Source organism: Corapipo altera, unplaced genomic scaffold (assembly GCF_003945725.1).
Source record: "Corapipo altera isolate COAL_440 unplaced genomic scaffold, ASM394572v1 150, whole genome shotgun sequence".
NCBI classification, from domain to species: domain Eukaryota; kingdom Metazoa; phylum Chordata; class Aves; order Passeriformes; family Pipridae; genus Corapipo; species Corapipo altera.
Genome location: NW_020884941.1, coordinates 3,026,088 through 3,049,287, shown reverse-complemented (window position 1 = coordinate 3,049,287; position 23,200 = coordinate 3,026,088). Strand labels below are relative to the sequence as shown.

The 23,200-nt window shown below is 47.5% G+C and overlaps 1 protein-coding gene across 5 annotated transcripts in view; it reads right to left on the bottom strand.

Annotated features, from left to right (window-relative positions):
- The window catches only part of BCR (BCR, RhoGEF and GTPase activating protein), a 101,638-nt gene that overhangs the window by 7,479 nt on the left and 70,959 nt on the right, over nt 1–23,200 (bottom strand). For 4 of the 5 annotated variants that reach the window (XM_027661537.1, XM_027661535.1, XM_027661538.1 and 1 more), the window contains 14 exons: nt 19,466–19,587; nt 18,224–18,392; nt 16,784–16,903; nt 16,083–16,158; nt 15,405–15,509; nt 14,564–14,638; nt 13,323–13,420; nt 12,520–12,651; nt 5,055–5,114; nt 4,815–4,924; nt 3,867–4,006; nt 2,272–2,406; nt 1,572–1,677; nt 614–776 (listed from right to left, as the gene is read on the bottom strand). In XM_027661537.1, coding sequence (XP_027517338.1) covers nt 614–776; nt 1,572–1,677; nt 2,272–2,406; nt 3,867–4,006; nt 4,815–4,924; nt 5,055–5,114; nt 12,520–12,651; nt 13,323–13,420; nt 14,564–14,638; nt 15,405–15,509; nt 16,083–16,158; nt 16,784–16,903; nt 18,224–18,392; nt 19,466–19,587 — 1,611 coding nt within the window. Of the gene's footprint in view, nt 1–613; nt 777–1,571; nt 1,678–2,271; nt 2,407–3,866; nt 4,007–4,814; nt 4,925–5,054; nt 5,115–10,977; nt 11,190–12,519; nt 12,652–13,322; nt 13,421–14,563; nt 14,639–15,404; nt 15,510–16,082; nt 16,159–16,783; nt 16,904–18,223; nt 18,393–19,465; nt 19,588–23,200 lie in introns of those variants that run through there. The other variant, XM_027661536.1, reaches the window with a different exon arrangement.

Here is a 23,200-nt window from a genome sequence, read left to right as displayed (position 1 = left end):
TCTCTCCATGGGAGCACATAGCACTTGTGTATTTGTTTTAATCCACTGTGTAACGCCAGCAGAAACAGCAAAACTTGCAGTGCTTCAGAGACACCCTTTTCAGCTTCCAGGATGAAACAATGGCGCTGGTGTTTCAGTGCACTGAAAAAACTGCATCTAGAATTCACCATTATTCAATGGAGAACATACAAACCAGCCTGACCCAGTAACACAGGCTCTGTGTTCCAACCCTCTGCATCACCTTCACAGGCAGCAGTGGCCAAAGAAATGTGAATTTAGCAGAGGATTGTGTTGGTTTAAGTGTTGAGCAGCGTTGCAGAAACATTTTTGGTCCTTTTATCCCAGGGCACCAGGATGGTGCTGGGAGACAGCTTCCCAAAAACTCTTCCCTTGCACAAACAGACATTCCTTCATGAAAAGCTGTATCTGTACAGATGCAAACTGAACTGCCTGAAGAAACACAGTTCTACAAACAGCTTAAAATGTCACTGTAAGGGCACAAGTTGTTTTATGTTTCTCAAAGAAACTGCCATGAAAACACAGCGGGGTGGCTGAGCCAGGCCTTTCCCAGGAAGTGTCTTCACAAGATGCAATGGTATATTCAGGATCTTACCTGGGACATGACTTCTAGTGACCAGCTGTCAGTCATTGTGATGGGCTGGGTTGGGTTAGCAGGGATTTTACTGTCCTTCTCCGAAGGTCTGAGCAGTGTTGGTCCAAAGACAGTGGCAAGATTATGCAGGGACATCTTGTTCACGCCTTCCCTCTCAGCAACTCTGGGAGAAGAAACAATGCACAAGGCAGATCTTCATAAATATCTGAGTTTTACAAATGAGAAACTGAGGCACAAAGGTTAAAAAATTTGCCCAAGAGAAAAGTCTTCAGTAGAAACACAAGTAAACCCCAGATTTCCTGGATTTTAATCCAGAACCTCAGTCATAAGATGATCTTTCGTGTCTCCAGGAACAGTCTCTGGTGTGTTCAACACACATATGCAAATCAACACACTGGGCTGGTATTAAGCCAGCTTATTGATTAATATCAAATGCATGGAAATACTTTTTCACAATTGAAACCATTATTACATAGACAAGATCAGAAAGACTTGACTGAACAAGGAACTGACAAGAGCATTTAGGCAAAGTGCTATCTATTTTAAAAACAGATTATATTGGATTTCAGACACCTTTTGAGACAGGGCTCACCAGACCTTAAACATGGCCAAAGCTTCATAACTTATGCAAAAATCTTTCCAGACCTTTGGATCCAGATGCAGGTGCAGTTTTGCAGAGACATTGCAGCAGGAATTTGCATTTGCACTAGATAAGCCCTGACTCTTTTGTTACCCGTTTCCTCCAGTTCTAATCCTTTTTCAGTATGAGTGGGAATGGAATTCAGGATTAACTGCCTCACTAAGTGAGTATGAGACAATAGTTATCTGATAAGCATTCACAGCAGATCAGCAAATGCTTCATTTGTGTGATTCAGCACAAATTTAAGGAAAAGGCTCTTCTTTTCAAAATAACAATGCTTTACACATTAAATGTAAGTCTCAAGGAACCACATATTACCTTTTTAAATGGTCCAAAAGGAAAAGGAATGTCACAAGGTTGGGTTCTGGAAGCGACAGCAACAAATTCAGCATACAGCTCTCCTTTGCAACAGGATCTGAAAGTGCTGCAAGACAGAGAACAAAACATCCCCCCAGGCAGTGAGTGAGGATCTGACCAACTGTGCCACCTCCCAGAGCAGCCCATAGGGATGGGCCTGGATGGACTGTGGTTACATTATAGGCTGGAAGGAAGGTCAGAGTTGCACATCAATATCCCACAGCATCTCTTTCCTTTATTTCAGAAATGCATAGAGACTATTTTTCTCTCAAGCAGTTCAAGTGCTTTCAGACTTTCAATCATTGGTGTCTTTCCCCTGCATCAAGGTAAGATGGAGTACACCCCCCTCCCCTCCAAAGGGGGCTTCCCTGGAAGCCTGACTGGGCAGTCAGCCTGCACAGCCCCAGCAGACAGGCTGGCATCCTGTTCTGAACCCATCCTTCAGAAACCTGGGCTTTTCCAGCCTGCACTCCAGTGTGGCAGGTGCCCATACTCCGCCACGTGGGAAGGCGCTGTCATTCCAACGCTCCATTCTGAGCTCTGTTCCACAACCCTCACAGCTTGCTCAGGCTTCTGTCCAACACTACCAATTGTGTTGCTTCAGGAGCAGCCTCCTCCTGAAGAGTTTCCATACTCAAGGGTTCCCTCTGCTGCTACCCACCAATGCCCTCAGCGAAGTTGGGGTACAGCTCGTCCGTGAACAGGGGCTCGGGCAGCTCGCGGAAGTACAGCTTGAGGGTGCCCGCGATGGCGTTGACGTCCATCTCGCTCATCATCACCGACACGTCCTTGTTGTCTGAAAGAGGGCAGAGCAGGGGCAGGGTAAAGGAGCTGCTGGCCTTGCATTCCTTCCTTTCTTCGCTTTGGGTCTGTTTATCCTTTGTCTTTGCCCAAATAACTGAGAGTTTTCCTGTTTACATTTCCCCAGATTAAATGAGCAACCTTCTGACAACTGAGAAGTGCTGCACAAATGACTGCAAATGGCTTTACATCAAGTCAAGAGAACCTCACGCTCCCAGGTTGCTGTGCTGTGCCTGGTCTGAACAAGCCCTGCTTGACTGTATTTATATGCATTTCGACTTTTGTTAGTGACAACGGTTGTTATTCCAATTCCCTGCTTCTAACAGCCTGGAATAACAGACTCTGAGGTCTCTAACTCCCCACTGAGTGTAGCTAAAGCAATTCAGGGCTCACATTTCACTTTCGTTACTATTAGGAACAATAAAACCACCCCCTTTCCCTAAAACAAACACCAACAAGCAGAGCCAACACTGGTTTAATGGAATTTAGCGTAAAACAGCATTTAACAAAAATGAAAAAAGTTGGTTTTCTATCTGTGAAAGACCCTTATTGCACCAGTGGAGATTCAGCAGAGGTTTTGGTAGCTTAGGGGGATTGAAAACAAAATCCAAGAAGGAAAATATTTCACTAAAGAAGTGAAGGAAAAGTGCAGGGAGGGTGAATTTGGGCAACTGGCACAGGCCTCATGACTGCTTGCCTAAAAAGGGAGCTGGAGTGTGGCTTGAGCAGTTCTTGGACCATCATGTGGAGGCTGGAAGTAAGGCAGAATTTCCCTTTTTTGTACCTCAGCAATTCAGAGGCGTTTCACCTGCCTGATCTTGGGTGCCTTTTGGGACACACAGACTGTTGTTTTAAATGCAGCATCTATAAGGAGCCCTTTTCTGCTCAAGATCAAAGAAAGCTTTGCAAATATCAAATTATGTAATTTTACAGCCTGTGCACATCAGTCTAGACAGAGTTAAGAAGAGAACTCAGGAGCCCTGACCATCTAACCCCAGTGTCATAAACACTCCTCATAGTCAACCTTAGAATATCTTTTTTGCTGGCTTTCTTTCACAAAACATTCTTAATTTTAAGGACTTCTATTAATTTGGAGACCTCACGACAGTGAGGAAGTTATGACTCCCGATTGCTGACGTTTCCCCTGAGAAAGGTGTCTGTCATTTCCAAAGATTTGGCAAGGCAGGTAAACCCACCATTTCATGTCTGCTGGGAAGAATAACAAAAGCATGGTTTGGAACAAGGATCCATCCTGTTGTGTGTCTGAAGTTATATCAGTAGCTGAAGAATATTAATAAAATATGCAGCCAGGGTTAAAATGATTCTCCTTGTGTGAGAATCTCTACCTCTTAACGCTTCTTGGGGAACATAAGATTAAAAATAGCAGAGCCACCTGACAGGGAGCTCAGGCAGGTTCTTGCAGAGCAAAGGAGAACATCAGGCACAAATACTTACTGACATCAAAGGCAGCTTTCAGAGCCTGGATGTCCGTTGCAACCCCAGAGACTCGGTAGATTCCCACCTCCTCCATCCCGCGCCGCTCGATCTCCTCCACGCACTGCCGCACTATGTAAGGCACCTTCGACCTCTCTCGCCTTCAAAAAGCCAGAGAGACGAGTTCAGCACAGCCCAGGCCCTCAGTGCCTGTTCCCCCAGCCAGCCAGGCTGGCTAAAACCACCCCAGCATTTCACTGTGCAAACCTCTTCTGGAAAATGAGGTGGGAGGAAGTCTGAGCAGGCAACCAGGACTGAGCTGAAAAACTCCTTTAAAACTGGAGAGGGTTTTCTGACTGTCTCAGCCTGGCTTCCCTGAGCACTTGAGCTTCTGGCCAGGTCCCAGTGCCCCTAGAGCCTATGACTCTGTCCAGGTAATCAGAGGATTCCCAAACATTCCTTCGATACATAGCAACTCTGTTGCCTTCAAATTAATACAATTCCACAGAGAGGAAATACAACACTTCCCAAACCTTGTAACAGAACAAACAGGTTTCTGCTGGCAAATGATTCACGACAAAAGATCAGGGGTTAAAATAATACAACAGGATCCAAAGACCTTGAACATTTTTGATTATGGAAAGGAAACATCAGTGTTCAGTGGCTCTGGAAATTTGTGACCATGTCAGCTAACTACAGAGAAGGCAAGGGCAAGAGGGATTTCCGGAATTCAGAGAAGCTGTCAGTAAACACCCTGGGTCCCACAGCCTTTGTGCACACCGCTTTTTTCCCCTGCAAAAAATGAAGCTGGGAGCACACAGAGCATCTCCTGTCTGCAGCCACATCTGCCCACTACATGAGTGGAGGAGGCTGGACTGCCACACCCCTCGGGGGGCACAGGCAGGTGCACCCCACTGGCCAGTTGCCTTTCTGCAAAACAACGGGGAGAAATGTGACCCCCGAGCTCACTTGGTGACAATGGCAATCTTGACCCCAAACACGCCGGTCTGTTTGCGGGACGGCATCCTTTTGAGGCTGAACTCCCGGCTGGTGAACTTCACCGACAGCTTCACCTCGACCTGAACAACACAGATCAGATGGCACTTTTTAAACATTTTATTTTATTTTCCCCATGCTGCAATGAAGAGCAAAGAAATAAAGCCCATGGGAGGCACAGAAGCAGAGCTAATTTCTGTTTGCTGCACTCACCCCATTCATGGAGATGACCGTGCGCTGCCAGTCTTTGTCCTGCAGTGCCTGTGGGTCCAGCTGAAAAACAGAAGTTACCCATGAGCTGGGAACAGACTTCAGAGAAACCAACTGGCCTGGAAGGCTTCTGCAAGTGAGCAGGGCACCATCACTTTTAACATGTTATTTCTTGTCCACAGGAAAACACACACTCCAAGGTTTTCCCAGTTTCAGGTAACAGGATGCTCAGATATTGTGCAGTTCTCTAAGCAGGGCTGAGGAGGACTCACATACATGGAAAAATCCAGCAACATGTGTGCAGTGTCTGCTCAACAACAAAGGCAACCTCAGTGAGCACAGTCAATGTTTGAATGGCAACAACCTGAGTTTTCACAGAATGAGATACTGCATTCATGGTTGTGGCACACACAGAGGCACATGGACAGCCAAAATTGTCCCATCCCACAGGGCCAGGAGCCAGAGAAAGGGAGGAGAGATTTCTGAAATAACTCTGATTTGAAACAGAGAAACTGTCTCCCACTGCAGTTTTCTACATACAGGTGAGGTTGGGTGAGTGTGAAATTACTGCACTGAAATAAAAAACCAGGCTGGAGAACTTCATAGCTCTTGGCTATAGAACCAACAGCTTCCAAGGACTGAATTCAAAAGACATAATGACCTTAAGAGTGAGATCAAGGAAGAGAAATACAAAGTGATCCATACACAGGCAAGTAACTTTAAACAAACCAAACTTCTGTCAGGATCCAACAGAGGAGAAATGGAGAAAATCGGCCCAGAAATCATGGAAAGTTGTTCTCCTTCAACCTGCCTGCCTTTTCATTTCTATCTGAGAATGGAGGCAGGAAGAACACCTGACCCTGCTGCTGGAAGAATTCATTAAACAGAACCAAGTTCCAATCTCCCATTTTCAGCTTTGCTTGATCTCGAGTGGACAGTTGTGAGGCTGGGGAGCGGCTGACTCGAGTGCTCAAACATCACCCAGCAATTCCAACACTGGCTGGGAGAGCCCAAGCACATCCAAACCCAGCTCCAGGGAGACTGGAAAGAGAGAGGAAACAGCTGCCTGCACTGGGACTGGATCAGCAATCAGAACCAGCCAAAGCGGGAATTTGGTGCCTCCTGAGATGGCTTTGTAGCACTTGGCTCTGGAACACTGAGGCACAGTAAGACCAGGAGAGGCAACTGCAGTAGCCTCTGTCTTGAGTTTACTGCTGTCAGCAAACACACCCTCAGCAACCAGAGGTACTTTGCAGCACAGCTCCCCCCTCTCACAGAGCCCTGTGCAGAGACAGAGTGCTCTGGCAGGTGAGAGAAATGCTTAAACAACAGCAGCTGCGGGAAATTCTGGGAGATCTGAGACAATCATGGTCACAGCCTTTCAGAACATCGGCAGAGCCGCCCAGTGCTACTGACAGCTACAGAGACAAGTGCCCCCATGCCCTTCCCCAAAGAAAGACAACCAGCAGAGAGGAAAGCTTCATGCTGCAGAGACACCAAGCAGCAACAGAACAAGCAAGTGAGGCCAACCTTGTGCCTGCGCACTCTGTCACGGACGTGAGCCCACAGCGGGACGCTGCCCGCACACACGTGCTTCCCTGTGGAATTGGACCGGCTCCTGTAGGTGCAACTCCGCCAGAAATTCCTGAAGACCCCTTGTAAGGAATAGTCAGTAACCAGTAGCTCCCACATTCTGGGACTGCACAGAGGTCCAGGAGGCCAATGGGCAGCAGTGCTTGGCTCCAGTGGCTCAGCGAACCCAAACTGCAGCTCCTGCCAGGGGGGTTCGCTTTTAACTCCGGCGGAACAGATCCGCCCCCGCCTGTGTGCCTGGCCAAGGTCCCCACGAGCTGGCCAGAGTCTGGGCTGTTCCTCCTTCAACTTCCGTGCTGGAAGTTTGGTTTCTTTCAACAACTGCATTCTTTCCCAGAATCAAGAGGAAACCATTTCTGAAGTGACTGGTTTCCTACGGAGGACAACCGTGCTCAGTATTCCTGAAAGCTTCATCTCCATCTGCCTAAAAGTTATCTGGTTAAGTCGCCAAAACAGCCCCACTGATGGACACAGTCACAGCCAATCCTCCTGCTTGGAAGCAGTTTTCCATATGTTTTTAGAAGGGAGTCACCGAAAGTGTATTATTTATAGCAGGGACAGACTGCTTAAGACTGAAGAAGAAGGAGGATTTTGAATATTTGCCAAAACCATTAAAGGAAGAGTCCAGCAGAATCCAGTTACAGTTTATTTAAGCTAACAGGTATTACTGGTTATGTCTGAGTACTGACCAGGGAACTCCTGCCACTGCACAAAGTGAAAGCAAGTAAATAGCTGTTAAAAAATACGAGCCAAACACCAGCCTGCTCTGTCTCAAGAGTGACTTTCACATGGCTGCAAAGGACAAGCAGAAGCAGAGTGCTGGAGCTGAGAGCTCACAGAGACTTCACCCTGCTGGGTAACTGCTGGAGCTGAGCAAGGCCTGTGGACATACCTGAGTGTCCCTGCTGCTGCCTCTTGCTCCCCTCTCCCTGAACTTTGCTGTGGGGCTGCCAGGACTCCTGCCCTCCCCACCTGCTGTTTGATCCCTGCTGGAGAACAGCTGGTACTGAATGGAGCCAGGGAGAACAGGCACCAGGGCTGGCTGACCCGAGCCAACCCTGCATAAATCACTGGCAATAACAGCAATTAAGAAAAAAAAAAAAACCCCCCCCCCCGCCAGTGCTTTTTAAATAACAAAACAAAATGATGGAAGCTATTAAAAGAGCAAAGCTTGAATAAGGTCTCAGCAACACTGAGCGAGACAGGAAGATCAGGTCTAACAGTCTGATAAGTCACAGTAGGAAACAGTCAACAGGAAACCAAGAGCATCATTGAGACTTTGAGCTTCAGTCCTGGACCCAACAGATGACTGACCTTCTGGGGCCAGCAAGAGCAACAGAGCAGCTGGAGCAGGAGGTACAGAGCACACTGAGCACAAAGAGCTAGCAAGAGAGATGCTCCAGCACAGAGAGCCTGTGACAAATGGGGTCATGCTGTCTTCTGGCCTGATTAGGAAATCACTGACCTGGAAGAAAGAACATGGAGTAGAAGAATGCAATCCCCAGCCAGCATGGCAAAGGGAGGCAGCTCCCAGCGAGTTGTGCCAGCTCAGGCAGGGCAGGCCCTGTGCAATGTCTGCCTCTGCATCTGACAGTGACATTCACTGCCCCTCTACACAAATCCTTCAAACAGTGGCTTGGTTTGAATGACAAAAGCACCCGTGCCATCTCCACTGAAACAGAACCATTGTATTGTTTCCCTGCCCTGTGCAAATAGGGCAGACTTACTAAACCCTTCACAGACTGTACTGCAGGGGCTTGTTTGCACAGTCCCCACTAAGAGCTCGTGCTGCACAGGAAAATACAAACCAACCAGTTTGTCTGTTTGCTGCTTCCTCTCTTGTAGCCTGTTCCCTGGTATTTGTGGTGGCAAGGTGCAGCCCCAAATTCACTAATTAATTAAGCCAACACCTCTCTGTGTCCTGCCCAAAACACAACAGAACAAAGCAGCTCAGCACCACGGGGGGTTTTGAGTGCAGGTCTCTGGCCTTTGTAGCAGCTCAGCACTGAATTCAGACAGGGCACAGCAGTCAGAGAGCAGAGCAGAGTGGTGAGGAAAAGGCAAACTGGGGGTGCAAGTTTGGCAAATGCAAGCTAGGCACTAAGACGGGTGTCTGTGCTTTGCCTTAGGAAACCACCACAGGGAGCTTGATGATAATTTCTTTTTCCCCAGAGAGAAAAGCAAACATATAGAAAGAGGAAAAAACAAAGAAGTCTCAGCAGAAATGAAAGAGCAAGGACTGAGGAAACATTAAGGTTACTGGTTTTTATCTATTCATTCACATTACTTCTTCCCTTTATTAAATCTCCCTGGCAACTTTACACTCCATCAATTTTGAATTGTAACTGATGTGACATACATGCTGTCAGAGATCTCACTGATGCTGGAAACTCCCAGTCCAGCCATAACCCCATTCTTCTCACAGCTCCCCACTGACAGGTTAATCTTTCCCACCATCACCCTTTAGCCATGACCCATTGCCTTCTTCATTTCCCCCCTATTTTCATTGCTGGGACACTGTTCTGCTTGAGCAAACTGCTTAAACGAACTCGAGGGTGTAAAGGGCTTCTGAGTTGACACTTGGGAGGTACAGCAGGGAAAACATGGTTTACATGGAAAACAACTTAGTGCCTGAAATAGCCGTGGGCACTGCTATGAGACATCCCAGATAATTAAGCAGATAAGAGTGATTGTTTTGCAAGGCAACAGAGGAATGGTGTTGCACTTCTTCCACAGAATGACTGATCTATGGTCACATCCTCCCTGATTTTCCAGCACTGCTGTGAGAGAGAAGGAAATATTCTGTCTGAGCTGATCGTGCAGAAAAAAGAAAAACAACAAAGGAAACAGCATTTCTTGGAGGCACCGACGGGAGGAGCCGGATCCCAGGGTGAAGTATCAGTTTACTCACCAGTCTGTTCCCAGGGCAGTCGTGCTGACCCATGTGCCCACTAAGATGCAGTCTCAGGACCAAACAAAGGCTGCTACACTCAGAACAGGGGGATGTGTCTGCCACGTGAAGTGCAAAATTCAAAGAGCAAAAAGGGCAACCCAAGGGTCAAAGATGGATTGCAAGGGAACGGCAGAAAGAAAATTCCCCAGGGTGTTCACACTGACAGGAGCTGATGCTTACAGCCTCAGGGCCTCCTATAAAACGCTGGTCATTCCTTCCTGCCCCAAGTCTCCCAATAATTTCAGTTGTACAGTGTAGCCAGGAATGGTGTTTCTCATGCCTGAGGTGCAGCAGAAGCCCCCAGCCATGTGTGGCCATCCAACACTGCACACCCAGAGCTGCTGTGCCCACAAGGGCTGCTGAGGAATTCACTCCTACATTTCCAGGACGTCTCCCAATTTTAAAACCTCATTGGTTTATTTTTCAGGGATAAAACTTGCAGGTTGGCAAGGAAAGAAGTAGCTCTTGCCTGTGGCTATAAATACAGGTAAATAAAATATTGCATTGGAAAAGAAAATATGAGCAATGGAAGCTACTAAAATTGCTGCCCATTCCTGGAAACTTGTGACCACATGGACCAATTTCCAGTCTTCCTTCCTCCAGTGCCATAATGTAACGGAGAGATTTAATAAACATTTTCACAGCCAAGACAGTCCTTGTCTCCTTGATGCATTGTCTTCATCGCTGAAGCTCAGAGAATTTGGTGAGTCAGAATTCCCAGTAGTGGGAAGTTGCATATTTACAATAATACATGGCTTAACAATACACTGCAATTTAGCCAAGACAGAAATTCCTCTGCTTTTATCAACAGGAGGATGCAAGCACTCATGTTCCCAGAGTTTTTAACTAAAGGGAATTTATGGAAAAGAAGTCTTACTTCAACTTTACAGACCTTGCCTTTAAACAGACAGACTTTGGCTGAATGAAGACAGTGCAACAAAAACAACAACAACCCAGGATAAACTACCAACTCTAAAGTAAACAAAATTTGATGTAAAAGCACCTGGAGAATCCTAAAAGAAAATAAATATAAAACCAGTGATTAAAAAATGCTTTAACACAGCATTTACACAGCCAGCCTTCAGCCACAGGCTGCCATCTGATTTTGTTGTTGCATTATTATGGTTTCTTAATCAAGAAATGGTGTTTACTTTAAAAATAAAACTAAACCGAAGTAAAACCTTTAATAATTTTTATCAATCCAAAATCTTACCAGACTGTCTTACGAATTTTCTTTGCAGTTATTCAACAGTGTTTAAAATTTGTGTGACGGAGCAGAAATCACTGAGAATTAAGAGGATGCTCTGACAGTTCACCAAATTTCTTTACAAATTGTAAAGGGGATGGAAAGAAAGCAAGAGAAATTTTGCATGTGCCTTTTATGATATAACAGAATGCAACATTTGCACATTAATCAAAAACATTTTTATTGATTTTTTCCCATTTTTAAACCTTCCCAGTGTTTAGCTTTTTCTAAAAGAATCAAGATGCAATTAATATATAAGTGTCACCAAAGAGTATTTTTACTTACTAATTTTAATATAAAATGTATTAACAGAATATGCCATTGCTGTGCAGAAAAATGCTCACTCCTGTACGAAGAAAAAAATTGCTTAAAATTTAAATGATTTGATTTGGTTTTAAAATCATTCTAGGTAAAATATTGGGAGGATTTAGTGGGTCAGTGATTTCAGGGTTCTCTGTTATAAGCACACAAATCCCCATGGCATTTCAGGGCTGCAAACTTGCTCTTTTGTAGTTGCTCATCTCCATGGAAAACAACCTTTGTTAGGGGGAGGGAGACAGAGATTTCTGGTCGGGCTGAGACACACACACAGGAGACACCCTGTGCTGGCATTTATTGATTTGTACACGAGTTCCCTTCCAAATCCCACCAGGCATTTGAAACAAAAGCTCTCTCTGTGACACGTGGCAGCCTCGGGCTGCAAGGAGGGAGGGAAGGGACAGCCCTGATGGGAGTCATTTGGCCAGTGAACCCTGGCAGAGCAATGGGATCCCACAGGCTGCCCCCAATCCCAGCTGTTCTGCAATCCCAGCCACTGCTCCAGTGCTGGGGAGAGGGACAGGCACTGGTACACGGAGGGGAATGGGGAGATCTTTGAGCATCCCAGAGAGACAAAGGTATCTGGGCAGGGTCTCTGCTCTGTACAACAGCCACTCCAGCACAAAGAATGTGCCCTCGGAGCAGCCATTTAAACACCCCCCTGAAGTTGTGGACAGACAGTGCAACAGACTGGAACAAGAGGGGGAACATATGTTCCTGATGTCATCCTCCATGGATGGCAGATCCCTCCTACACAGCAGCTCCCCAAGAGCAGCATCCCTTTGCAATCATCACCTCCCCTCTTGTATTACAAATTTGCCACACAAAGTGACCCACGTGGATTCTCCACAGTGGAAATCCCCCTCGGATGCCCCCTGCTGTCATGGACACCATGCCCAGGACATGGCAGTTATCAGGACAATAAGCCTGTCCTCCAGGGCTTGACCAACACATCCATCACCTTCCAGCACATGATTTACAGAGGGGAGAGGATATTCATTACTTCCTCCTGCCACAAATGGAGCATCCTCAGCAGTGCCCAGGGGCAGTGCAGCTCCTGTACTGGGCTGGAAGTTTGGAGGTTAATGGGCAAATGAGAGATCAAAACAAACTTTCTTGAAAAAGCAGCTATTTCATAAGGATGCTGAAGCAGACATAGGGCACAAAGCAAGAGGTAAAAAGCTGCTGCCTTCCTCTCTGTGAGTCACACTCTGTGAGTCACACTGTGTACCTCACTATCTAGACAAAAATCTTCAATACTTAGACACTCAGAATGCGCTCCAGGTGCGCTCCAGGATTCAAAACTCCTGTGATGTTTTGCAGAAAGGGTAGTAGGAATGAGCTCAGCACAGTCTTACCTGGATCTGCCCTTTCCCCATGATTCGATCTGTGCTCTCTCCATCCTCTTTGGTGAGCTTGGTTTTGTTGTAGCACTTTTCATAGCACAGAATCCGCAGTGTCTGTGAGCCCTCCAGCTCAATCTCGAACTCCTGCAGGGCACCAGGACAGGAAAGAGCTATGGATGCACCACAGGAGGACACCAGTCTCATAATAGTCAATTTAGTCTCCTTAAAATTCATCAGAAGGGAGCACTTAAGGACTGACCAAAACCTCCTCCCTAATGGAGTTGGTCTAGAAAATAAAGTGAAATTGTATTTTGTATATATAAGGTGGTCAAATCAGAGACCAAGATGGTTCACTCCTTAGTCAGGTTTCACTGGGTCTCAGCAAAGCCTTGTTCAGACACAAACTCACCCACCTTCCTTGTAATGAATTTTGCTCCCCACCAGTTGCCTGTTAACAGGCAAAATGTCTACAGCTAATTCTTCCCTCTCTCAACAAATAAACAAAACCACGTCCTTCAACATATTTTCACTTGTGTCTTTAAAAAAATAATCAAACATGCATCTGTTTAAATGATGAAATACTGGACAAGACTCATTTGTATCAAATTGTTTGTTTAACTACAGCTAATCCAAGAGAAAATCTTCTGCAAGCCCTGACAGCCAAATGAACCTGGCAGGAAAGGGCTTTCTGAGCAGCAGCAAGTGCAGCACAAGTGCTGAGCATGCAGCAAGTTCTTCCATTGGTGGATCTTCTGCCCATTGTGCATTGATGTTTGGCACATGGAATAAGTCACAGCAAGAAAAATCAAACCTACCTCGTTCCAGTTGGGCTCTGTGGTGTCTCTGTAAACTCTAGTTTTGGCCTTGTTCACAAAATACCCAAAAGAATCCACCTCTAACGTGCAGTACAAATCTGAGGAGGGGAGACAGCAACAGAAACTTAAGAAGTTTCTAGAATCTCCAAATTCACATTAATCACTTCCAGGGTGTGTCTTCAGCTCCACCATCTCTGTATTAGTACCAGTAACATCATTCCATACAAATCTCATCATCTGGATCAGCCCAGTTGCCTTTAGGAAGCTGAAGTACCAGCACAGCTGTATAAATTATGTCAGCACAGACAAGCCCTTCACCTCTATCAAAAATCAGGCATATGGTGTTATCCAGTATTCCCCAGATCAATCCACACTGAGCTGAAGGTGTACCCCAGTGAGCAATAAACCTTCCCCAGGTAGATACTGGGCCCCATCAACACAGTGATTTCCCTAGAACGGCATCAGTGCAGGATCCCTCAGGGAGCAGGTCAGGGGGCAAAAACCTCATTATTTTTACAAAGTGGTTAAACAGGTGGTATTTGGTGCTTCTGAAGAGTTACTAATGAGCTGTAGACATTGCCCCACCTGTAAGTTATGTCCTAACTTACAAATGTGCTGTCAGGCAGTAGCTGGGCAGTCAGTGGCTCAGCAGGAGGAAGTCAACAGGGATGTACTCCCAGTGCACTCCTTTCCTCCCTGGACTGCACACTTAGCTTGGATATGAACAGGATCCCCAGCCCCAAGGCCAGGTAACCTGGGCAGCTGTTCTAGATTATCCCCACCAATGTCTGGGAATCACAGTCATTCCTACCAGGGTCCTCCTCACTCTAGTCTGTCACCTTTTTGATCCTTCTGTCAAATCACGCCCCTGAATTTTAGCACCTCTTTCTTCACAACAAACAATCTGGATGCCAGAGAATGCTTTCCATTCTTTCATTGTAAAACAAAATACAGCTGAAAGAATTCAGTATAAGGGCTGACTTGTTTCTAGAAGAGGTGGGTAATCAGCAAACACTCCTTAAAAACCCAGATTAGGCCTAAAAATAAGTGCTGCGTGCTTGACCCTTGATGGTGATCTTTCTGAGAGTCCACAGTAGAAACTTCTAGTTCCCCAAAACCCCTCTCCTCCTCACCATCACCACAGATGCTGCAGTCCTAAATCAGCCCATGCCCAGCTGTCCCAGCATATGACTTATCTAACCCCTGTCAGTACCTCTGCGTGTCACAGAACTGCAACTCACTTGAGCTCTGCTTGAATCCTGTGGCAGAGTGGACAATGACATTCAGGAATCCATAGAGACCCGGGGATTCATCATCTGTACAAAAGACCCAAGGAATTCTGTTACATTCACAGTGGAGCTGAGAGTGATGAGACTGATATTACACAGGTTAATGAGCAGAGGGTAAACTGTCCCTAAGGAAGAGAGGAGACTGTTCCAGGAGCACTGTCACCTGCAATGCCTTCTGGCAGTGGGAGGCTTCTACAGTGACATTTCTAGGGTCAGCAAGACAGCATGGAAGAAATTCAAGATAAAATATAAAGTAAAAATATAAAAGTAAAATACAGAGGCTAAGTCTAGACTAGCAGATTAAATAGTAATTTAGGATGGTCTCCAACGCAATTTTGGCCAATTAGTGTTCTTCCAAAGGATTCCCAGGCATAGTTCAAAGCTGTCCCAGGTTAGGACTCCACCAGGCACTCCAGTACCTTGCACAACAGCTGCATATAAGGACCATTTAATAGTCAATGAATATATATTGGAGGATGTTGGGGAATATTTTGCTAATTTAGATGTAGCCACATAACGTGGAGCTTGTATTTTTATTGTTGCAGCATTAGCATTGGGATGACAGACTGTTCTTGTTCCTGCTGCTCTCTCTTGGTATGCCATCATCTACTTCAACTAAACCACACAGGCTGGTCACACATGGCCTCAGGTTTTGTTTTACAGGGACTCTCAGTTTGTAACTCATCACCAGGCTGCAGTGGGTAGCAAAAAGAACCAGGGGAATTCACAAAAGCAGGCAGGGGAGAGTTTCACTGCAGCTGCACCATGTGAAAACATAAACCAAAGGTCTTACCTTCCTTATTGATAGTGAGGGGAATGTTGTGGACTGTCTGAAGCTTCACACAGGAGTTTGTCAGCATCTGGAGCTCCACCGATGTGAGTGAGAAGCTTTTAAAGCCTGCCAGGGAGATTCAAAGGGGGAGGAATTCAAATCTAAAGGAGAGGCTGGATACCTTCTCCCTCATCCAGGGCAGTGCCCAGCGACAGCATGAGGTGCTCAGGGCTGTGCTGCTGCTGCAGCTCAGCTCTGCTGAGGGCACACTGAGTTACTGTGGGGAGTAAAAACTCTCAGGATGGTTCACAGGAAACAACGGGAGGTTCTTACTTTCTTGCAAAGCCAAAAAAACACCCCTGCCAAAAAAAGTAACTAAGTTTCTTTGGACTGGAGCCAGGTAAAAGCGTGCAGCTGTTCCCTGTACCTGGAATTGCAGGTGCAACTGAGCTCTGATCTCTAGGGTAAATGGGAGCACCTCTACCACACTTACTCTGTGTTCTCCCTACACATTACCTACATGTTGCTGCAAGCAGAAGTCCCCCAAACAGCCTCAGACATGCAGAGACAGGAGACATGCTTGTTGTGCTGGGGATTTCAATGCATATCTCTGATTTTGCAGGTTTTCCTCATCCTCTGGACTCCTGCTCTCCAGTAAGATCACAGTATTTGTATCAATAACAGCCAAGGGACACTCACATTTCTTCTGCTGCTCCCGGATATTCTCCCTCCACTCTGCCCTCTCATAGTCTGATGAAATGAGGAACGTGTAACTCTGCCCAGGAAAAGAGAAGAAAATAGTGCATTAGTCTGAGGGCTGGCCTGCCTGCCCCCACCCTCCTCCAGAGCTAAGTGCTGGATATACTGTCCTTCTGGCACTCCTGCCACATGTCCTGCATCACAGCTCTGTCAGGACAGGCAGGGCTGTGGAAAGATCCTTTGGCAAAGCACCGGTGGTGCCAGCACGGACAGTAAGAGCCCCACCCTGCCAACAGCAGCCGTGTCCCCGCAGCCATGGGCTCCCATGGCAGCTCTGTGCCGTGCCCACAACACCAGGAACCCCAAAAGCCTCCAGCACAGGCCTAGACACTGGTGCAAGCTGAGGAAGCAGCGACCAGCTCATGGATTGTCACCGAGCAGTAACACAGTCTTGAGAGAATCCTTTGCCACGTGCATGGAAAGGCCACGGTGACAGGTCACAGCACTGCCAGAGCAGGGGACGTGTACAGATCAGTCACAGCCTTACAGGATGTCATCATAACCCTTGGTACAGTAAGGGCTGGGTGTCTGCTGCTTGGAAAGGGCTTTCAGGACAGACAGCTGTGCAACAACCAATACAATTCCCCCCCCACAGGCCCCCATGGTCTCAGGCACACTGGGGGGACGGGATGTCCTCTCACCTTCCCGTTGCGGTTGTGCACCCGGAAGGCCATGTTGGGAGACATCAGCAGTAGGAGGGATTCCTGCTCCGAGAGCTTCTTTTTTAACCTCTCAATGACCTTGCTGCCTTTATTGGCCCTCTGGAGGGTAGGGGAGAGAGGAGACAGAGGACACATGTCATTCTCCAACATCTATCCCATTTACACTAACGGATATTTTAAAATCCACAGTCCCTCCCCTCTGTGAGTAGGGAAATGGCCCCATGGCAGAAGAAATGCTGTCAACAGGATCCACAGGGCTCCCAGCTGCTCAGGAACATGTTCCTGCAGTACCTCTACACTCACACTCTGCTCTGTTCCCCAACTCCAGCTGTCCCAGATGAAGGTGCAGAGGTGCATGGCCACTGTCCCAGTTACACCCTGTACTTTCTACCCAGAGGCTGCAGCAGCATCGTGTCACTGGGCAGCCACAGCACTGCCAGGCTCTCATTAACTAAGGAGACTGAAAGGAACTTCCCTAGAAGCTGCCCAGAACTCTCCCACTCACCACCCACTGATCTATTTTCATCAGAAGTCACCTAAAATCAGTTTTTCCTGGATAAAACCTGGTTCCAAACCCAGCCATGTGTATTGTTTGGCAGTGATGCACCACAGCATGTATCTTAAGACACCTGCACCTGGTGAGTAAGAGGTTTCCACGGAGTGTTCTTCCTAATATCTTCCTTTTTCCAGGAAGCTCTCTCTGAAAGCCAGCCAGGGCAGAGAGGCAGGAGTGTGGGGAATAATCTTGTCACGACATGATCAGTGTTATTCATATCCAGCTCTACACACCAGCAGGCCTTCAGTTTTCAAACTCTTATTTCTCTTTTGGTTCCAGGAGTCTAACACCTCTGAGAAAACATGTCTTGCAAGCAAAGAGAAGCCTGGGCCAGAGACACCGTGTCTGTGTCAGACTGTTCAGTCAACATAATTGGTGTTCTCCATACATTTGCTGATGCTTTGACATCAGTGAAGTAGGAAAAAGACTTAAAGGTATAACTGAGCTTGCAAAAACTGAAGAATACATGGCTTCTGACCAAAATCACTTGCAGGATCATACTTTAGCAGCCAGAAATTAGTATGTCACACTCCCAGTCCTTCTCCTGTCCACAGCATAAGAGCCTTGCCCTGCACATGGATGCTCAGGGATAGCAGTCACAGGTGGTTTCATGGAGTAGAGGAGCTACTGGGTACAACTACAGGGTGTTTTTGTTTCTGCCTCCTCACAGGGCACCATCATTCAAGCTGTGCATGAGGATGAGCAACGAGGGGCTGCAAAGCATCTGGGTATCACAAAGCTCTGCTGAACAGCCTGTTCTAACACAACTCCCCACGCTGTGCAGCCCTGGGAGTGCTGCTGCTGCGGCACCTCAGCACAGACACTGGGTCTGTACCTGTCAGGGAGTGCTCAGCCCCTGTTACCTTTTCCCGCTGGATGTCGTTCTTGATCTGGGATATCTTGATCTTCATGGCATCCAGCTCCTCATCAGGTACCAGTGGGATATTGGGCACTGCCTCAGACTCATCCACCATTTGGAAGCTGAGGTCAGTGAGTGGGATGTACCATTTGCAGTCATATTGCTGGCTTTTCCTGAAAGGCAGAAAGTCCAAACCTTTTACTATTATTGGTGTTTGACAATACCCACTCCCCCTTCCCAACTATAGTGCATAAGATACAGATATGGGTCCAACTTTACTGTGATTCCTATGTGGAAAAAGTCTGGCAAAAGGCTGCTATCCTGTAAGAAAGCCCAGCAGGGCAATAGCCAGCACAAGTACACAAGACAACTCATTTTGATAGCTAGTTCCTTTTATCCTAAGAAACCACAGCCCTCTCCTGCAAACCCTTTCAGTGCCATGTGCTCTCCCTTGAAAGCCTCCATCCAGACAAAGTTCTAAAGCTGTGCCAAACCTCTGACCTGGCTGCCACCTGTGACCTAAACCCAGGTTTTCCCCCCCTTCCCCCAAATGGGGCAGGTGAGCCCCACCTCTACTGTCAGGAACATCCACTCTTGGGAACATCCCTCTGCTTTGAAGGTTCATTCCTCACAAGCATGTGCTTCAAAAAGGGCAGGCATAACTTTTTGCTTGAGGAGGGCAAGGAGATGAGAGGGGTCTCCAAGAAGAACATTCACCAAATGAAGAGAAGCCCTATTTGAGGCAGGTATGTTGGTAATTGTTCCTTCCCCTCATTTGTCAAAAATGTTAACAAAACTGTCTTTATAGATGCCCTTTGGGGTTGACAGTCAGTTTACTGCACCTTTGGTATTTTTCTGTAAAGCTGTTAACAGGTTGTAGCTGCAAAGCCAAAACTAATAACCTTAGTCACAAAAGAAAGTGAAGAATGTCACCTATTAAAAGAAAGGGGAAGTAGAAAAATTAATGGCATTTGTCCTGAACATCAGCAGCTACAGCATATCCTATTTTCCTAGGAAGGCTCAGGGCAGAGATGGGAGGAATTAACCTTTCCTGAGGGATTAGGACATGGACAAGGTCTCATACAAGAAACAGTCCTGCCTTGCTGATTATTCCTTGTCTAAGTACATCTTGTGGGTTTTAGTTACCCATGTTTGGGGTGTTCACATGCAACTAAAACTGCTGGCTAAACCCAGGATTCTGTTGCAGCTGAGGTACAAAGCACCCAGTTCAGAAGGAAAATCTCACCCTCCAATCTGCTTCTTGAGCTTGGCACAGAGGAACAGATCGGTAAAAAGAAAGACGTGGCGCAGCTTGCGGGCCCCCTCCACCAGCTCCACCATGAAACTGTCCTTCAGCAGCTGCCGGTGCTGGGGAAAAGAGCAGGAAAAATGTGTCAGTGCAACACGAGCTCCAGATCTGGCACCGGGGCAACACATTCCTTAGATGTGACTCCTACCAGAGCAAATTCAGTAAATTTGTCTGATTCAGAAAAAAGAAGACAGCCTATTAAATATTCCTGGCTGTAAACTCTGCTCCCTGCTGCTGCCCTCTCTCCCAGAGGCACAGATGGCCGTGCATCTCCTTCAGTACCCAGTGCTGGGTCAGACTTCGGGCTTCTCTCCATCACCTGTTCTGAGCCCGAGTGTCACTCACTGAGTCACTGCCCAGCCTCTGTGTACCGGAGGGCCGGAATCCCCGAATTCCTGAATCTCTGCCAGGGAATCGTCCCCTCTGGAGCCAGCAGAGAGCAGCACACACCGCTTCTCCCAGAGCCACTTCCCAGCCTCTGCATTCAGCTTCAGCCACCTCTCCAGGGACAGAGCTAAGCCCTCCTCGGACACCTCCTCTCGCAGTCACAGCAGAGTTTGTCAACGTTAACAGCTGAACAGCAACAGCAGCCATTGCTGCTTCTTCATTACAAGTGCTGCTAAGGGATAATTCCTGAACATGTGTATCCATCAAACTTCTCAGTAGGCCCTTATCAGCCTGTGCTTTAATAGAACCATCTGGATATACCCCCACTCCATGTCTATGGAAATCTCTTTTTATATCATATAAAGACTCGCCAAATCTAGAAAATTCAAAGAAGCTGCACAACTCTGATGCCTTTATTCCTGTTTTTAGTTCCAGGGAGCTTTACAATCTCCTAAAGAAGAGGCACAGATAAGCAGGCATAAGTATTGCTTTCTTAATTCCCTTATGGGGGGGAGTTCACAGTTAAAAGATTAAAAGGCTGGAGTGCTAGCACTTACACAGATGGCTGTGTGCAGGTACCAGTGACCACATCAGGAGTTTCATGCCCTGCTCTATGCTCAGGCCTTCCACTCTGCTGTCAGGATCTGCTTCCACATCTGGAATAGATAACTCCCACTGATTTCCAAACAGGGCCATTCAACTTTGGGCAAGTTTTATTCCCACCAATATGTGTAACTGTCAGTGTTGCCTCACTTCATGCCCAGTACAAGCAGGAACCATCAGCTTCACCACACGTGCTAAGGCACACTAAGGAACTTTTCCATGACCCAAACTATTTCCTTGTTATTCCAGCTAAGAGGATGCTCCCCTGACACCACCAAGTGACACGTCACACATCCCTCACATGGCCTAGACAGCGCTGTGGCTGCTGACAGGAGAGCTCTGCTGACACTGTCCAGGGCCAGCCAAAAGGTCTGAGCTGCCTCACCGTGAGCCCTCCCCAGCCCCACGCTCAGGACTTGCCTGTGTGACTCACTCCTGACCTGCTCCACACACTGGGAACACACACACAAAATTCTGTTTCCACGAGGCAGCTCAGCTCCATGTGCTCAGCACTGCAGCACCAGGAAGGCAGCTCCCCTGAGCCAGGTCAGGACACCCACACCAGAGCTGATGCCTCAGTTTCTCAGGTGATGCCCCCCAGGTTCTGTTCTCTGCGTGACTTAACAAGCCCTGCACACACTCCCTGCCGAGGGTGTGGGAGTACAAACCCCCCACGCTGCCTCTCCTTCCACCTACGGTTCTTCCCATCTCGGCTCTCCAACATGGAAACAAACCACATCAGTCCTGAGCCCAGCAGGCACCATGGCAGGGAATGCATGGCAAAGACAAATTCTTGTCTGCACAGCCTGCATTTTCCTGTCTGCAGCTGCACCACAGTGACCTGTTAAAGCACCCAGAGCAGTGTCAGCAGCTCATCTGGGTGCTGCCTTCCATGACACAAAGGTCCTGGAAATCCATGAGCAGCAGCAGCAAAAGCTGCACCTTTCCCATCGCTGTGGGAAGCAAGGCTGCTCCCCAGCAGAATGTTGCACCATCTCTGGGCAGGACTCTGTGGAGATCTGGCATCCAGCAGTGATACAGGCTCAGAAGGGCCTGTACATATGTTAGTGTTTATTTTTAGGTGGGTGTGATCCTCCTGGCTCCTCCTCAGTGGTTTTGGGGCGAACGCCTCACTGCATTAATGGCTCTGCTGCTTGTGCACACCTTCCCCTCCTGCATGGTGAACAAACCCCAGGTAGAAAACTAGAAACACTGAGCTTTAAAATAAATAAACAGGAGGAGGTATGTTATCAGTAGCAAGAGCACTCCTGAGCTGCAAAGAATTTCATTTGGGAGCAATAATAAGCAGGAAAAGATATTTTCTGAGCAAGCCAAAACCCTGATCTCAGGTTTCTAGATCTGATGCATATTAATTACTCTGCAAATCAGCTCAGCTCCTCTGGGGCTATGAGAATAACTGCTTACTGCCAGCTCAACCTCTGCTCATTGTTCGTAGGTGTAAAGATGTTCTCACAGCTCACTCACCTCTGTTCCTCAGCAGGATGCAGCACTGTCCTCTCCCTGATTGGCAGGGACATGGCACAGTCCTGACCTGGCCTTCTGCCCACCTCTGCCAGGCACTGGCAGTGTGTGAGGTGAGCCAAGAGCCCAGCCCAACACCCTGCCAAGAGCACATCGCCCCAAAACCCGGGCAGAGAGCTCAGCCATTCGATGCCAAAACAGGGGCGTGACTCACCAACCTTCACAGTTCCCACCTGTGCTGAGCTGGCTTCAGTCACACTGGGTTTATTTGGGTTTGCACTCCTGGCTACCAAGTGCCCTGACTGACACAGACACAGTGCAACCATGAGGCAGCAAAAAGTCCCACAAAGGGAGGTGGGTGGGAATACAAGAAGGCTGTATTTCCTAAGCTTGGCTGGAACAGAAGGAAAGAGATGAAAAGGATATATTCCAGTTAGTCACTCAGAGGAAAATACTGAGCCTCCCAGACTTTTCAGTCTTCATATCTTCTTGCTCATGAGCTAGTTGGAAAGGTCTCCCTCCAGCAAGCAGAAGGGCTAAACTGCCACAAGAGCAACCAAGCATCTGAGGAGGAGAGTATGGGAGAAAACATGTGGACCAACTCAGGAAATCTCTCCTCACTACCAGCTTCTCTCAGAAAAGAGGACTTTTGTTATGGCTGGGCACAACAGGCATGTCCCAGGCTGCTCAGCATCCATGGAGCTGAGGAGGGGCACTTCCAGCAAAGGGGCACATCCTCTGTTGCACATTAGTCATCTTGCCGGGAGGTTCAGCAGGTCAGAGGGAAACAATAAAAGGATTTCCCAACTGGCTTACCAGATCCCTGCCAAACCCCACAGTGTGGGAGCAAAGGGCACCTTCCTGGACCTCCTAACATGAGTCAGCCCATCCTCTCCCACCCTGGGGGAGCCAGCAGCCCCCTCAGACAGGACTCCTGCTAGTCAGATGCCTGTGCCACCTCAGCTCCACAGGTCTTCTCTGGCAGTCTGGGAACCAACACTTTGGTCAACTTCTCCCACCCAGGGCCACCAACTATGCCTTTGGTGGCCTCCTGTTAAACAGGGTCTCCTGAAACACAAGGCCTTTTGGCTGAGTAATCCTGCTGTACATGACATACAATAACCCACATGTGGGAAACCATGTCTCTACCTTGTTTCCAGACTTACTCTGTTTGTTAGAGGTTGCCAAAGGTGATAATGG